Source organism: Ambystoma mexicanum, chromosome 4q, assembly GCF_040938575.1.
Source record: "Ambystoma mexicanum isolate Mex_15411 chromosome 4q, UKY_AmexF1_1, whole genome shotgun sequence".
Lineage (NCBI taxonomy): Eukaryota > Metazoa > Chordata > Amphibia > Caudata > Ambystomatidae > Ambystoma > Ambystoma mexicanum.
The window spans coordinates 1,068,177,073-1,068,194,406 of record NC_090928.1 but is presented as its reverse complement, the minus strand read 5'-3'; the positions used below and the strand labels follow the sequence as shown (position 1 = coordinate 1,068,194,406).

The following is a 17,334-nucleotide window of genomic DNA, read 5'->3' as shown; positions in this document are numbered from 1 at the left end:
GTGTGGTGTGCCCAGAGATGGCCACAGCAGCGGCACAAGAAAGGCAGGACAAGGAACATAATGGTCTTAGAGATTTTCCCCATCATGGTCGCATTATTGTTATGGCCAAAAGTGCTAGCCAACAAGAGAGTGTGTTTTTGGTCAGATAACAAGGCCGTGGTCCAGGCCATCAATCTACAGTCAGCATCTTGCCCAACTATGTTGAGCTTGCTCCGGAAATTGGTGGAAATATGCCTGTATAACAATATTGAATTTAGAGCTCGACATGTGCTGGGCACTGCAAATATTGCTGCTGACGCTCTTTCTCACTTTCAGTGGACCAGGTTTCGAAGGGCCCACCTGGTGGCCAGGCTGGAGGGAGCGCAGTTCAAGAAGGAGTAGTGGCAGCTGGTGGACAGGGCACTCTGTGAGTTAAGTGAGTGTTCGCTTACTCCCAGTGTTCGGGTGGGATATCAGCAAAGTTATGGTAACTTCAAAAGTGTAATAGCTCGTTTGCATGGTGTCAAACAGAATGCTGAGGAACAGGTACGCACGTTTGTGGTTTGGGCACACAAAGAAGGCAAGTCAAAAAGCTGGGCTGCATCACATCTAGCGGCTGTAGCCTTCCACTTTAAACTGGAGGGAAAAAGTGATCCCACAAAAGGGTTTTTGGTGCACACCGCTCTGAAAGGCTGGGCCCGCTCGGAGCACAAAACTAAGGATGTGCGCAAGCCCATTGACTTTGGTTTACTAGTAAAGTTGTTATCTGCACTGTCAAGCATGTGCTTCAATGAGTATGAAATATCACTATTCAGGCTAGCATTCGCATGGGCTTTTTTCGGGGCGTTTAGGATTAGTGAGCTTGTTTCTGCATCCAAGAATGACATATCGGGGAGGGCCATTGCCTTGGGAGATGTCTCTCTGTTCTGCAAGGACACAACAGAGGGGGTCAGAATCCAGTTAAGAAGAAGTAAAACAGACCAGCGGGGAAAAGGCTTTAGTATTGTATTACATGGGGTCCCCCCCTCAAGGAGTGTTGCCCGGTTCACCTTCTCAAGCTCTTCCTACAGATCAGATCATCGAGTCCTGGCTCCCTGCTAACTTACGCCGACGCATCCCCCATTTCTGTTTTCAATTCCGCAAGGTGCAGGCTATGTCCTTGGGGGTCTTGGGCATCCAAGGGGAAGGGTGGTCCACTCACAGCTTTAGAATTGGTGCGGCTACCACAGCCTTCCAGCAAGGTATGTCTCCCCGGGCTATCATGAAGTTGGGTAGGTGGGAGTCTGGCCGTAATGGGCTCTATGTACGCCCGCAGCCCAGTGCATTCCCAGAAGAATATTAGACGCCCATCTCTCACAGGTCCAAGTGCAATGCGGCTGGGCAAAGAGATCTGGAGGTTTTTGATCGTGGCCGACTTATAAGATGCAATTTTTTCCCACAGATGATGCAGTGTGGCTGATCGGCCACTCATTTGTGACGCGGGCGGAAAAAAGGGCTAGGCAATGGACAATCGGCCCCAACCTAGGATTCAAGGGTACTGAGTGTGTATGGTTGGGCACACCTGGAATGAGGTGGCACTCTTTGCTGCCCACCATTCACTGGCAACTTCGGTGGAGGCGGGCACCAAGGATGATGTTGATTCATTTGGGGGGCAACGATTTGGCCAAGTTGGGTCGGGGACGCTTGCTGGCCCAGATACAAGTGGCTTTGCACATAATGGCACACGAGTTACCAGGCACCAAAATGTTTTGGTCTGAGATGGTGCAAAGACAGGTTTGGAGGGACGCTATTTCTGTGGCTGGCATGGAAAAATCCCGGAAGCGCCTTAACAGAGGCCGAGAGCCTGGGGTCCGTAGGGCATTGCTGCTTGAGCTCCCTGCCTTCCCATTTCCATGCATACGGGGTTCACCTATCCCACAAAGGCAATGGCGTTTTCTTGACTGCTATACTGGGGGCACTAAGAAGGGCCGGTTGCAGATAATTTTATGGTGAGTATGGTCTCAAGGTTATGTTTGTTATGATGAACAGTCCTAGGGTTTGGGGGCATTGATGGCAGCGTAAGCCACCACCAAAGTGTGGCGGAGTATCGGGCGGTCCTAGCCAATGAGGAACTTCACGCTGCAGCGGCTCAGGATTGGCCAGGTTCGAGCGATCCCTCGACGGGCACTGGCTTCCCTTCCTTAGGGTTCTAGGCCAACAACCTCCTGGTCGGTGCCTCCGAGTGTCCTGCTGGTAGTAACCAGTAGTATTAGCTGGTAGTAACCAGAAGCTCGTCACTTTTTGCCGGTGGCAAATAAGATGACATGGTTCACCTGTCACCTGACTAATGATTAATTGGCTGGGACAGTCCCCAGTTTATTGTCTTGCTCCTAATAAACTGTGACCTTGTTATTTCCAAAAAGAACCTTACAAAGTGGTCTGTGTTATTTATTCTTATGTCTATTACTCTGGCCAAAGGAGGTGGGGGTGCCCAATGGGCATCTCCCCGCTATGTCTCCACGCGCCAGAATGAATGTATGTGTTACAGAATGTTTGGGACTGGGGTTCCCTGTGACATGGAGGTTTTTGTTCACCCTAATGATCTAGTAAGAGCGCGGCAATACGATAGTATCTATTGGGATATGGGTGGCCCTTCATTAATTTAAAATCAGCCATGCGCACCAGCCTAAGGACGTCTGCTTACAAGGGAAACGTTATGTCATCGTGCAGATTTCAGGCTAAGCTGCTTGAGCGGATGCCCCTCGCTGGCACCACAGTCCTGCCAGAGCGGCACGCGGGACGTGCTGCGCCTGTGAAGAAGTTCCTTCTCCCCCCCACCCTGCTCTTTCCTTCGAGGCTGCCTGCTGGGCTTCCTGCGGGACTCCTCCAGAAGTTCTGCCGCTAGGGGCACGTAGCATGAAACGTGGAAGGAGAGAGGAAGCTCTTGGGCTGGAGAGGGGAGCAGAATTAAGCTCCCGCCGAGTGCTCAGAGAGAGGCGCGTCATCTGCAGAGGGCAGGCGGGCGCGCTCCTGAGAGTGCACCCCGAGGACGTGGCTTTGCCAGCGGGGCACACTAAAGCACAGAGGTGTTAGAGAGGGGGCTTAAAGCCACACTTCTACAAGGAGGGCGGGGGGCTCTGCAGCCTTGGCAACCGAAACAGATCGTGTCCAAAGGGGGGGCGCTTTCTAGCCCTGAGCCCACCGGAAGGCGGCGGCGTGTGAGAGAGAGAGGCAGCTCTGTGGTCCCAGCTCAGTGGCAGCCGGGACTTGGCAGGAGGGGAGTAGTTCTTCAGTGCTGAGAGCTCTGGTGTAGCTCTACAGCGCCGAGCACACTGACTTCCAGGGAGTTGGCGCTATAGCTCTGAAGTGCTCAGCACACTGACAGCCACTGCAGGAGCGAGGTGCGTGTCGGCCAGGTGAGAGCGGTCCGAGGGGGGCATCACAGCGGCGGAGGCGGACTAGCCACGTGGAAGCGTTGCTGAGAAGGCAGAACCCCTCTGCTCCCCAGAGCTCAGGACCTGTCCCTGACGCAGTCAAGCAGGAGGTCGCATCCCCTCGCCCGGGCTGGATGCACGCAGGAGGCGGTGGTCACCATGGAGGGCCTGCTGGTGGTCGGGTTCATCTCCCTGGCCATGTTCCTGGGCTGCTTCCTGCTTGGACTCATCCCCCTGGCCATTAAGCTGTCCGAGGTAAGCGCGTGCCCCTTTCACCCGACTCCTTGAAGTGTGAGTGTGTGAGGCATTAGTTTCTTATGGCATGTATTGACCGCGGAGCGCTTTACATTTGTTGGTGGCTGTGCGGGGGGGGGGGATAAGATACAGAGGGGGGGTACATTTGGGTCTGTTTCTAGTGTCATGCGCGGGGGTCAAAGGGCGCCCTCAGGCGATGCCGGAATAACGGGACAGAGCTAACACGCAATTTGTGGCGCTCATCTATTTGCAAACATGAGTGTAAATTATAATAAATGAACTGTAAAAGCGAAACCATGCGCAGCTGATGGTACAGCCCCCTTGAGATAGCATTATGCTGGAGCTGCTAAACTCGTGTCTAACATGCGCCTGTATAACTTTTAATAGGACGCTGACCCTAATAATGACGCGTTGTGTAGCATCTAACGACACAGTTTGCTCAGTAATAAAATAAGAGCCCACCTAATGGCGATTTCATTGACAGTGACGCGATCTACTGTCTCAGTGCTGCGGCTCGTGATCACACTTCGCCTTGTGGAGCTGGCAGCGTTGTGTGTACAAAGGGCGCGCCTTGCGTGGCTCACACCCGTGCGGTCCCAGGATCCTCGTGACCTTTGCTCACCTCCCGATCCTGGCCCCGCCCATCTGCACGTGCAGCACACACACACACAGTCCAATGCACGCGCTGTTCCGAGGCAGGGACGTGATGGAGCACAGCTGACTTTGCTCGCCACAGTAGTAAACGGGTCGATTGTGGTGCCAGTGCATTCCTACGGGGGGCCGGACCTGCGTGTTATCTGCTGCCCCCCCAGACCCCACCAATGCAATGGTGCTTTATTGGCATGACTCGGGGCACCTCTTGCCAAAGCTGAAAGGAAACGCATATCATTTGGAAATAGATCAGGGGTCAAGTAGTCCTAAAAATTAAAGTGCGGGGACTCCTCAACAAACGCAGTGGGATGTGAAGTCACCAGAAATTAACATATCAAGGTGAAATATGCACATTTCATTAAATTGGCTTTGCAGAACCACCCGGATTGAATAGTAGGAACTGCAATCGACACACCCAAAACCAAAAGAGGATGTTTTCTTCTAACAGTGTTTTTCAAAACTTTAAAAGGTGTGCATGTTTTAAACTCCAAGAACCAATACTAATGTTTTCCCTGGGACTTGCAGTACCGAAATGGGACATTTTACCTTTAGTTGTTTGGTACCTTTCATCAGGTTATGTAGTGCAGTGGTGAAGTGTCCGGCCTACAAACTTGACGAGTGAGGTTTGGTCCCTTATGTCGGCTTTCCTTCATGAATTCAAAGAGGACATTCAATGTTCCTCATTTTAGCTGGGGGGGACTGCGTCCACCCTCTGAATAAAGTGGGTGGACTCCGTCCCCCGTGTGTACCCCCGACTTGAGCCCTAGAAATAGTATCCCTATAGGAAGGGATAACTTCTGATCTGATTATGGTTTGTCCATATGTGTTTACAGTGCTGAGGCAGTTGCGAGGGGAGATTCTAGTTAGAGGTGTGTACTTAGGCCACGCCCAGTAACTAGAGCCCTCCCCTGACCCCCACCAATCACCTATTGGAGGTGGGGGGAGCTGGTAATTGCTAGGCTCCCAGGCAGTGGCCCTTTAATCATGCAGCTCCTTGAGTGAAATGGCTCCCTGCTGGGGGTTAGCTCCGCTCATTAAACAACAGGATAGCTGGGGTGCCCGGCCTCTCCTTTTGTTTCTTAGTGACGAGCCACTATCCAGCAGACAGCCCCTATATGAAGGTGCCACGTGGTTAAAGGACTGCCTCTAGGTGCCCGCGCTTCCGATTAGAAAAAAGGAGAGGCATAGTGGATGCCTCTCCTGTTTTGTAATCGGACTGCAGGCAGCCCTTTAACCATGCAGTGCTTTAGTTGAACAGGCTGCCTTAAGGGTTGTCATATCTGTGGCTAGTGGGGGTGAGCCCTAGTCGGGCACCGGTTGGGGCTAGGGCTCTGTCACGGCCCACTTAAAACCCTGTGTATTTAAGATCTCAACGTCCACTTAGTGTTCGGTCCTCCTGGATTGATTAGGGTATCTGTGTGTCTGTTGTGACTTGATGCTGGGTATTCCGCCACTTTGCCTACCATAGCACTGTTTTCACACTGAGAATTTTCATTTTTTCTTTGTAATCTTTTGCTCAAGTTCTTCAAAATCGAGCCTTCTTGTTTCTTTGTATTGGTACAATGGAAGAGGAATTGGGTTTCGACTTTGTTCGGTTCCATGTTGCGCTGGTTACAGATTGTGTCTACGTTTGTTTGTGTCTGCTGTTCTCCAGGCTGGCGTCGTCACTCTCCCTGGATCTGGTCATTATTTGTTTGTGTTTGAGTTGTTTTACTGTTACTAAATATGCTGCAAGTGTGCACCCTGGCTTAAGTAGTGTAAAACATTTCGTTTTGTTCGGTGTCTCTATCTGGGTTTGGGAATAGATAATGTATATATTTATTGTTCTTGAAATTGGGGTTTTATGTGTTTTTTTCAGAGTGTATTTCCGTTGTGTTTTGTTCGGTGGTTGCTTACTCATTTGCTTTCAAGTGATAGGATCTAACTTTGCTTTCTTTGAGATGTGGTCCGAACTTTATGGCTTGATTTTTCTATGTCTAGTAATACAGGGGTGTCCTCTCAGTTCCCCTCTGCATGCATTGTTGGGCGTGTTTCTGTGGGGTTTAAGCATCTGTTTGCAGAATAGAAGGTTTCATTTCCTCTCCTTCCCCCAGAAGTGTATTGTCTTCAGAGCCCTGGTACTCTCTAGGCTGGACTACTGAAACAACCTCTTTATAAATCTACCTGCTTCTATTCTCGGCCCTTTGCAACTCATCCAGAACAGGACTGCAAGACTTGTCTTGGCCTCAAGCCCAGGGATCATATCTCTCCAGGACTGAAATCTCTTCACTGGCTCCCAGTGGCTGCGAGGATTAAGTTCAAAACCCTCTGCATTGTCCACAAGGCTTTCTGGGGGCTGGTGCCTCAATGCCGTCAACTCCCTCTTTGTAAATATCTTCCTTCTCAAGTCCTTTCGCTCCTCCAACTCCCTCAGGGTCAGTTGCTTCTTCAAGCAACGAGTTGGTGGTAGATGATGTCCTCGGCTGGGGCCTCCCTGCCTCTCTGAAACTTGAGGAGAACCATCTCCGGTTCCGGAAGCACCTCAAGACCTTCCTCTTTGCTTCTGATTTCTCTCTTCCTCTCCCCTGCTGAACTCCTGATTAAATTGAAACTGCAATGGTCACGTTGGTACCCTCTGATCTCGGGCCCAGGTCCCCTCCCTGCCAGTTGCACTCCTGCACTGGTTGCCCCCCTGGCAACTCTTGCACTTGGGGTCTGTTTCTGTATCCCTACAGTCCCCGACCAGCACTGACACTTGATGTCTGCACTTATCCTTGCACTTGCCACCAGCTGGCCTCCCTTTTTAGTTATTTGTATTTATTTGTTTTACTGTGTGATCCCATGTACAGCACTGCCTCCTCCCCTTTACCCTCACATTTTTCCCCACGCCACCACCCCTGCACTTACGCGCTCTCAATGTCACCTTGCCTAGTAAAAATGTTGTCTGTCTTCCCTTTGTCCCCCTCCCTTGCCTTGTCGCACATTGAATCACTTGTGTGTACGCGCGCGTTATAAATGCAATATCATATCATAGGTTCATAAGTATCCTATCAGTATCATTCACATTTTCTTCCGCAGCCTTGTTCTACTTCATAAGGTCTTGCTTGAGAGTTGCTCCCCTGACCTCACTACAAAACCATTATATTAAAAAAAGACAATCACAAGGGGGCACCTGGACCTGGTGCTGAAGCTTTCAAAGTTATCAGTAGGTCTTGACCAGATGAACAACATGGGGCTCGGACAACACCCCTGTGGAATGCCCATCCTCTGTTTGAATCAGCCTGTTTTTATGTTGTTTAGCACTGCATATGTCCAGGGTGTACATTTCCTTTCTTGCGTTGTATGTTCCCCCCCCCACCACTGCTTCTTTTTTTTTTTGTATTCGTTTTTATTGAATTTTCTCTCGTTTTTATTGAATTTTCTTTTGATGAACTGACAAACACCAAAACAAACCTCCCCAACTCGCCCCCTTCACCCCACCCCCTGCTAACATCAGAGATAATTAACAATATGCGGTATCCAGTCATTGCATCGAATACAAAGCATTGAATGCCAAAAGCATCGAAAAAAATGCATCAAATGCATTTTTTTCAAAGGTAAAGGTTTTATTTTAATTATAATGGGTTTTAGGGGGTAAAAAACAGGGGAGGGTGGGGTCCAGCCCCGATTAAAAAAAAAAAAAAAAAAAAAATGCATTCAATGGTTTTTTTGGTTGCTTTTTGATGCAAAGGCATTTGATGCTTTGGTATTCGATGCAATCAATATAAACCCAATATGCGATCTCGGCTCCTCCCACCCACAGCCCATACAGGCTCATAAAATGTCCAATAGTCTCAGTCGGTGTGGACAACATTAAAACATTAAATCGCTTTGAAAGAAGGAAAGAATAAAACCCCAGTCCTTCCTGAATCATAATTCATCCCACCCTAGGTAACCCACACCATAGCAAGAAAATGCCAAACCTTACACAACTAGTCGTATTCTGTCGGAGGGTCTTTTTGCTTCCACTTCTTGGCGATTACCAACCATTCTGCTATAAGAAGGATCATAAAAGGTTTCTTATGGGCCTTCGAAGGCAATTGTAAATCCGGGTCCACGGGGCCCAAAATCCATTCTTTGACACCCAACCGTATAGTAGCGATAAAAAGGTCACTGAGATAAGTGATGTTATCCCAGAAGGGTTTAAGGTCCGGACAGTTACACCACACGTGTATCCAATCCCTGTTTGCCGCGCAACCTCTCCAACATGATGGCGAAGAAGTGGATTACATTTTATGTAAGACAATAGGGGTATAATGCCATTGAAATAACATTTTGAATCAGGCTTCCCTAAGATGGATCGACCAAATTAGTTTGGGTATATTGCCCCAAATATGTTCCGAATGTTTACCCACAATTTCACTCTCCAGAGACGCTTCCCATTTGGTTACATATGCCCATTTTGAACATGAGCCTTCCCCCACAAGAATCTTATACAAAGATGAAATAAGTTTCCTCTCTCCAGTGTGAGTGGAAATGAACTTTTCAAACCCTGTCAACTCTCGAAGTGTCTGCTTACACTGCAGAATTCGAGAGCCAGTGCTTATGCTGCGCATATCGCAGCCTTCCTCCTTCTTTCACTCCAAAGATCTGCTTACATTCTTCGATTTAACCTCCCTCCCCTGCATCAAGTCTCTCAACTTTAGACATCCAGCCCTCTGCCACTGACCAAATGCCCCTTTTTCCATTCCGGGAAAAAACTGGGGATTCCCAAACAATGGGGTGGTGGGAGCCAAATACAAGGAAAGGGCCCCTTGAGTAACCAACCCATCCCAGATATCTAAACACAAAGACAGAAAACTGCTATATTTGACATTCGAGGGTCTATCCCCTCTGGTTATCCACAAAATCCTCTCGAGGTGTCCGTGCCACAACCCTATCCATTTTCACCCAACTTTTACACTGATCCCCCGATAGCTATTCCCCGATCACCCCAAGCTGAGCCCCTTCATAGTACTTCCTAAAGTTTTTAGCCCCTATCCCCCAATGGGCCATCAACATTGCCAAAGCCATGCAAGGCCTCTTGTTTCACTATAAGAACCTTGTCACCTTCATATTCAAGGATATGAAAAAAGACTTTGGGACTGAAACAGGAAGAGCCAGAAAAAGAACCCTTGGCAAAATTACCATCTTGACCGTGGCAATGTGGCCCAACCACGAAATTCTAAGTGGATTCCATTTCCACAGCTCCAAGATAGCTGATTTTAACAACAGAGGAAAATGTGCCTTATACAGTAGGTTAGGAGAGTGAGTTATGTTCACCCCTACGTATCTAATTGCCCCTTCGGCACATATGAAATGTGCGCTTCGACTAACCCTGGATCCTAAATCTTGCCCCACTGTCAAATCGAGAAATTCAGGCTTCTGCATATTGATTTTAAGCCCGCTAAGGCTCCCCCAATTTGGCACAGGTTCTGTCAGTGTCACCAGCATATCATCTGCAAACGAAATAACCTTATGTACCTCACCTCCAAATTCAATCCCGTTGATGGCCTCGTTCATAGCTAAAAGGGATTCTAAGTATATAGCAAAAATAAGGGGCGAGTCAACGGCACCAGGTCTGAGGCAATACACATATCTAGGGGCACGAGGCAGGGCTGCCCACTCTCACCCCTGATTTACGCTCTATCCATGGAGCGCTTCGCAGCGAGAATTAGGCAGAACATGAGGATAAAGGCGATCTCTGTGGGAGACCACGAATATAAAGTCGCTTTATACGCAGACGACGTCCTAGTAACATCATCAGACCTGGGGGCGTCTCTGGGGGCCCTCTGGGAGGAAATCAAGGAATTCGGAGTGATCTCCGGGTTCAGGGTTAATGTAGACAAATCCTCAGCCCTAGCAATTAACCTCCCCAAGCAAGAAAGAATCAGCCTTAACCCCCTAATGCCAATCCCATGGGCGAAAGGAGCAATTGACTACCTTGGGGTACAAATCACTAAAGACCCATCACGCTTGTATTCAAGCAACTTCCTGCAATTAATCAATGAATTCCAAAATGACCTAAAGCGATGGAAGGCCCAGGAAATCTCCTGGTTTGGGCTGATTACAGCCATAAAAATGAATATAATCCCCAGGTGGCTGTACTACTGCACAGTATTACCGACTCATATCCCGGGTCCCGTATTGGCCTATCTGCAAAAGAAAATACAGGAATTCGTCTGGGGGTGGGGGGAAAGCCTTGAATCGGAAGAAGGATCATGATGCGGGGGAAAGCACAGGGGGGCTGGGTGTACCCGATGTAGCTAGGTATGCCCTGGCGGTGCAGCTGTCACATGCATACACCTGGGTCTAAGCGGTGGATCAGCCGAGGTGGAACCAACTAGAGGAGGCCTGGTGTCCGGTCGCCCCATCAGAGCTCCCACACCTGCCAAACACAAAACCCCAGGCAAAAAGCGGTCCCCTGTCCGCAACAAACACAATTGTTTGCAGTTGGAAAGCCGCAGCCCGGAAATGGGGCGTCCGGGGTGCACTGGGTCCTCTTACCCCCATCTGGAACAACCCTGAATTCTCACCAGGCAATCCCCCGCTTTTCTTCGAACCTTGTAGAGAGGGAGGACTACTAAAAATGAGTGACTTCCCATATCGTTCGAGAGATGCAAGACAAAATTCGGAGTGGGCGAGCGAGAAAGATTCCGCTATGCCCAAATTCAGCACTAGTTGTCCCATAGAGGAGTTAGGGAAAAAAGCACCAGAGAGCTGACGGCACTGGAACTCTCTCTAACAACCCGAACTGCAACCTCAGCTCTCTATCGACTCCTGGACAGGTCAGACCCCTCTAAAAAAGAAAGATGCATGCTTGAATGGGAAAAGGACCTGGGCCGGGAAATAGAGGTTGAGGAGTGGGAGAAAATCTGGACGAGACTGCATAAAAGCTCTCAGTGTATCACGAACAGGGAAGGGGGCTACAAACTCTGCTACAGGTACTACGTCACTCCAGCTCAACTAAACAAGGTCAATCGGGACATCCCCGCGACCTGCTGGCGTGGATGCCGCCCCCATGGCACACTATTCCACATGGTCTGGACCTGCCCAAAAGCAGAGGCATATTGGAAAGAGGTAACAAACTACATCAAGGAAATTACTGGATTATCCATCCGCTGGGACCCCGGCATAATCCTCTTGGGCGAAACAGGAGGAGGGGCTCCCCCGATTTTGGGCCCTATCCCTCACCTGTGCACACACCTCCTCCTGGCAGCAACAATTGCAATGGCCCGGCTATGGAAAAATGCAGACAGACCCTCAGTAGCATTATGGTGGTCCAAATGCTGGGACATAGCCGTCCCCGAAAAGGTCCCGGCAATCCGATCAGGCTTCCTGAACAGAGCTCTAAATATCTCGGCTCCATTTATGGACTACGCAGTAAAGTTTCCAGCTCTCACTAGAAGACCTCCACTGACCAGATGACTCCAAGGCTACCCGATCTACTAAACTAAAGAAGCAGGAGGGGAGAATCCAAGGCATGTGTGCCCACCCTGGCAATGTGAAAAGGCATGGACATGGACAAATAAGGGCAGCGCCTCAGCCACAGAAAAAAAAGCCTATCGCTTGGCGTATTGTCATTGAATATTGCAATGTTGTTGTGTATACTTGTAACACCCAATAAAATGATATGAAAAAAAAACGAAAACGAAGGGGTGAAAGTGGGCAACCCTGTTTCATCCCCATCATGAGCAGACTTTGCCCAGAAAGTTGTTGATTAATCGACAACCTTATAGACGGAGACCTGTAATTCGCCCTGCCCATGCTGATAAAATTAGAACCAGACCCTAAATGTTCGAGCGTATAACACAGGAATGACCACTCTACCCGGTCAACCTCTTTATCTGTGTCAAGCGATAGTAAGATGGGCAGGATCGCTGTGAGGGACTTTTTCTTTCTATTAGATGACAAACACACTGGATGTTATCGAACATTTGTCACGTGGATATAAAACCGGATTAATCCGGAGAAATCACCTTAGAAAGAAGTAGGGTCAGACGGTTCGCCAAAATGTTAGCGTCCAATTTGGCATTAGTATTTAATGCTATGGGTCTATAGGATCCACAACTTGTCAAATCTTTACAAGGTTTGGGGGAAAGAACTTAGTCTGAGGCCTACACCTAGGCTCCCCTTGGCACTTCCCTCCCAGGCCCCAACAGCTCTTGTCCATTCCTTGCCCCCCTACCCATCCCTATATCCTGCGCTTATTCACTGCACCTGCATTTCTGAATACCACAAGGCCTAGTAGGACCACAACTATATTTTTACTGTTGTGCCAATGTTTTTCTCTCCCCTGTTCCCTTCCCATTAAGCCTTGTGGCACTTGAAACACAAATCTGATGTATAAGCGCCTAACATATGCTCAAAAAAAAGAAAAAAATATCTTAGCCTCTTCCATTGAGGGAGAGATACCCCCCGCCTCGTTAACAGAGTTGAATCATTTGGTCAAACAAGGAGTCAGTCTGGATTTATATTTTTATAAAACAAAGCCAGGTAGCCATTGGGCCCTCGTGCTTTATTAAGAGTTAGAGACCAATTTCATCCTCTGAGATAACACCCATTAATGTTTCTCTCTCTGCAACTTTGAGTTTCGGTAAGGGAAGGCCTCCAAGGTATTCTGCCTGCACAGGAGCAACCCTGACTTCCGAGGTGTACAGAGCCTCATAGTAGTCAGCAAATCTATTTGCAATGGACTCATTGTCCGTAACCATTGCCCCACATCCTCTATTTATTTGAACTATTGTTGGGGCGGCCGTACGTTCTTGCAAGTGCCTCACTAAGAGCGAATCTGCTTCATTGGCATCAATATAATACCTCTTTTGAGCAAATAGCAAAAAAGTGTCAGCTCGATGTGTACAGATTAAAACTAAAGGACCTTGAATGGACCTAAGCGTCTTTAACAGCAACTTCAAGCTCTTCTTTGATAATGCCATCATAGTCTCCTTCAATTGCTCTTCCAGATCTTCTTCCATTGCATCCTGCTGTTTGTCCTTCCAAACCTTAGCCACTTTTAGCTCACCCATTAAGACCACTTTAAACAAGTCCCATAAAATAACTCTCAATATCTCCGGCGCATCATTCTCTCCAAAAAGAAATGATCTTTTCACCAATTTCTTTAGCTATGACTGTATCCTTTATTACCTAAGAAGGAAACTTCCATCTCCAAAGACCAGTCCCCCTGGCAGGTACTGCGATGGACACCGAAACAGGTGCATGATCGGATAAACGGATAGACCCCAGATCCATATTTCTCACCTTACTCATTAAGTTAGTGGAGACCCAGAAATAATGTATTCTGGGCATGCAAAAAATATGTGTACTCCCTATCAGTACCTTTTTGAAAGTCTCCCAAAGATATGAAAGATCCATTTTCTGTAACTGAACTGATGGGCTTAGCGAACCAGTCTGCGCCTCTGGGCTCTTATCTACACTATGGTCCCAGGCCATGTTAAAATCTCCTGCCAGCACGATTTCTTCCACAGTAAATATTTCTATTGACGTCTAAACCTTAGGCACATAAACAGATACAAGGGAAAATTATCTATGAGAATGTGAACCAGCACATACCGACCCTCCGGGTCAGACACCATCTTCTGAACTTGATGATTCAAAGGGTTCTTGAAAGCTATCAGGAACCCGCATTTCTCTTCTAGAGCATTGGCATGAGTTGTCAGGGAATATGACTTTAACCTAAGCAACAGCCTATCCAATCTTTTTACTACGCGTCTCCTGCAAAAACAACACATCAGCACCTTCTTGCTTCAAGAACACCTCCAACGTCTTCCTTTTAACGGGGGAGTTCAGGCCCCGAACGTTATAACATAGGCACATGGTTTACATTTATATATCAGCCCCCCAAGATAACCCGGAGCAAAACCCCAATTCTACCGCGGACCCAAACACCTGGGTCAGATCATAGGTCCTAGTGATCCAGAAAATAGCCCATCCCCTGACCCTTTTACTGCCCGGGCCCAAAGAACCAAAGGGCGAGGTGCCACTGTCATTCGTGATCCCAGATGGCTAACCTCCACCGACAGCAATTCTCACCCAAGATTCACTGGGCCTCTAACCTAAACCTAAAAGACTTACTTACAAACATTACCAGAACCCCCCCCCCGCTGAAATGCTCACTCCCCAGATACCATAAACCATTTAAACCCCACCCAGCTTACAAAATGGACCCAAGCCATAAGTCAGCCATCCTATGGGGATCCCACGCAGCGAGTCCCATTTCTTTTAGTCGCAAGCATTTTAAGAGTCTGGGTCAGTTCCCTTTCTCCTGTGTAAGATATGGCTACACTCCCACATTTTCTTATTCCTCCCCATTGGCCGACGAGCTGAGGCCGCATTGTCTACCTCCTCCATGATATGTAGTGTAGTCAGACGTTCCAACACCTTTGTTATTTGCCTCTGTTTGTTCTCCCAAATGAACAATAAACCAAACAGGAAGGTCCGTTTGTACTTAATATTTTTTTGAGCTAAACATTTCGCCAGATGGCTTATTTTCCTTATTTTTAGGAGCGTTGATTGTGCAAGATCTTGAAAAAGGACCTCTTAGCCATTAATGGTTGGTTACATATCCCACCGACCAAGCTGCTTGCAGAATCTGTTCCTTCAGTCCATACACTGCAAGTGCTGCTAAAACATCTCCCCAGCATCTGATCTCTTCTGACCACCCCTGTGAATGCGATCAATCCCAATGTCATCTCCCGGCAGATAAGTCAGAAGCTCCCTGAAACAATGTTGGACCGTCTGTTTCAAGTTCTTTTCATGAACTGACTCCGGAACTCCTCTGAGGGGAATGTTAGATAGACGAGACCTATTGTCTAAGTCCTTTCATTATATTCAAATCCAAACTATGCACCAGATTCGATATCTGCTCCAGAGCTTTACCCGTCCGCCTAGAGTCGTCTACAACCTTGTGAAACGCACACTCAGTGGTGTCGATTCGCTCCTCCAATCGCCCAATTTCTACCTTCAATTCTCTCATGAATTGTTAAACCTCCTCCTTGAGCTCCGCAAATAGACTCTGAAAGGAGGATGATAGCTTCTCCTGCAAACACTGAATTGGGTCATTTTTACTGATTGTAATGGCGCTGGTTGGTAGGTCTAGGGAGTCTTCCACTAGATGTTTTATAAGTTGACCATCCTCTTTATAAGGTGGGCTCTTCCCCCAAGCATCATGCTATATCCCCTTTGCACAGCGATTTTGCTTGGATAGGAGTCAAACTCTGGGAGGGGCTCCTTTGTTCTAGGCCATGACATCTACTGATCATCGCCACAGACCTCCCGAAGGTATCTTCAAAATAGATTCCCCCGAAGGTTTCTACAAACGATGACCCACCCTATGAGTTTCACCCTGGAGGACAACACCCTAAAAGCAACACACCTTTTATCATAGCTCGGACAATGTGGGGGCCAGCAAAAATCAACCCATTGCACCCAGTCCAGTGTTTTAATAGCCAAAATAGGGCCCCTTTCACTCCGTAGGTCGCGCACCTTATGACTGGGGTGGTGGGTACGTATCCTTACTCTCCGGGGTAAAGATAGCGCTGCATGAGAACTGCTGCCACTTATACCATCCAGATATTACAGGCCCCAAATGCTGTCATACGGGGACCTCACCATTCCATCACTCTTCAGCCAGGACAGGTTTCCTCATGGGGGCGGTTGCCCACACCATGCCGATACACATTTGACTCCACGTCCTCACATATGCCACAGTTGACTCACTGTCTTTCAATGTGTAGTGAGCATGAGCTTCACAAGGCAGGTCCCTAAAGATGGGTCCTTTCTCTTCCACTTGGCTCCTAACACAGGCTGTGCTGCCGCAGATCCTGCCTACTCGGAAGGGGCCGCTCGCCTAACTAATCCCCTACACAGAGGCCATATATGGCAAGGCCATAACAATCCAGCCAGGGCTGCACTGCCTACTTCTCCTCGCCTTAAATATGGCCAGCTGACAGGTCAGCCCTTCCACAGAGCCGGGAATAATTTGCTCCGGGGCCGCATCCACTAAGTCCCACAGCACCTTCCTCCTGAGCTCCCCAGTGACGAGCACAGACACGAACGGGCGACGCCCACTGCCACCACGGAAGATGCCGCCCTTCTTCACCATTGGCCCTCTGATATTCCTGCGCAGGAGCGCCGTCTCGCCCCCTCTCCCCTTGCTTCGGTATCTCAGCGGCAATCTTCCACTCAATTCAGCATGGCCAAATCTCCGATGCCAGGAGCGGGCACATCTCTTCTACATCCAGGAGTGCAAGATTTACGGGTTTTGCAAGCCCCCACTGGCGCAGCATAAAACTCACAACTGCACTGGAAGAAGCGCCATCTTGGAATCTGTGAAATACTACTTTGATGTCCAAGAAGCAGGCAATTATTTTTCCTTTGATGTTTCTGTGGATGCATTTGTCTTATCAGTATCTCCGGTGTATATATGGCCTGTTGGTTTGTGGCTGTAGGGAAATCCTACCTGCCTCCTGTTTTAATCTATCTTTCTCGGAGAGGAATGTCACTCTTCTTTCTTTGACGGTGCTACAGAAGAGCTTCTCTATTGCGCTCTCTACCTAGATACCTTGTTAAGTATTTGGGTGGAGGTGGTCACCAGTTTTGTGAGAATGGGTGATAATGCCTTCAAGCTATCCTGTGGGGGAACGGCCACCAAATGAGGCCTCTTGTAGTTCAGCTGTGCTAGCATCTCCCTTAATATGGGGTCTATAATGCTGGATTTTCCAGATTTCAGCTTCTGTAAATGATCTTTGGACTCCCTTAATGTTATCTCCCTGTCCAGTGGTATCCGTCATGACATGTTCTAATGATGGCCACCTTCAATTTCCCCTCACCCTGGGGAGGGTGCTCTTTGGCCGCACCTCTGTTGCTGTGGACTGACATTACTTTAGTATCTTCCCCTGATTTTTCTTCATGCTTTTGTATGTCCCCGCCCCCATCTATGTGATCTTCATTGAACTGCTTTATTAATCATTTCCTCCGGATGAATTGGATTTTAAGCGCATCACGTGCTGAGACCGTGCTG

The 17,334-nt window shown here is 48.4% G+C and overlaps 1 protein-coding gene across 2 annotated transcripts in view; it reads left to right on the top strand.

Annotated features, from left to right (window-relative positions):
* Positions 1–2,715: 2,715 nt before the first annotated feature.
* LOC138468181 (zinc transporter ZIP9-like) overlaps positions 2,716–17,334 on the top strand; it is a 381,835-nt gene continuing 367,216 nt past the window's right edge. The window contains exon 1 of one of the 2 annotated variants that reach the window (XM_069608630.1): positions 2,716–3,647. In XM_069608630.1, the coding sequence (XP_069464731.1) occupies positions 3,552–3,647 (96 nt within the window). In that variant the 5' untranslated portion in view covers positions 2,716–3,551. The remainder of the gene's footprint in view (positions 3,648–17,334) is intronic. The other variant, XM_069608629.1, reaches the window with a different exon arrangement.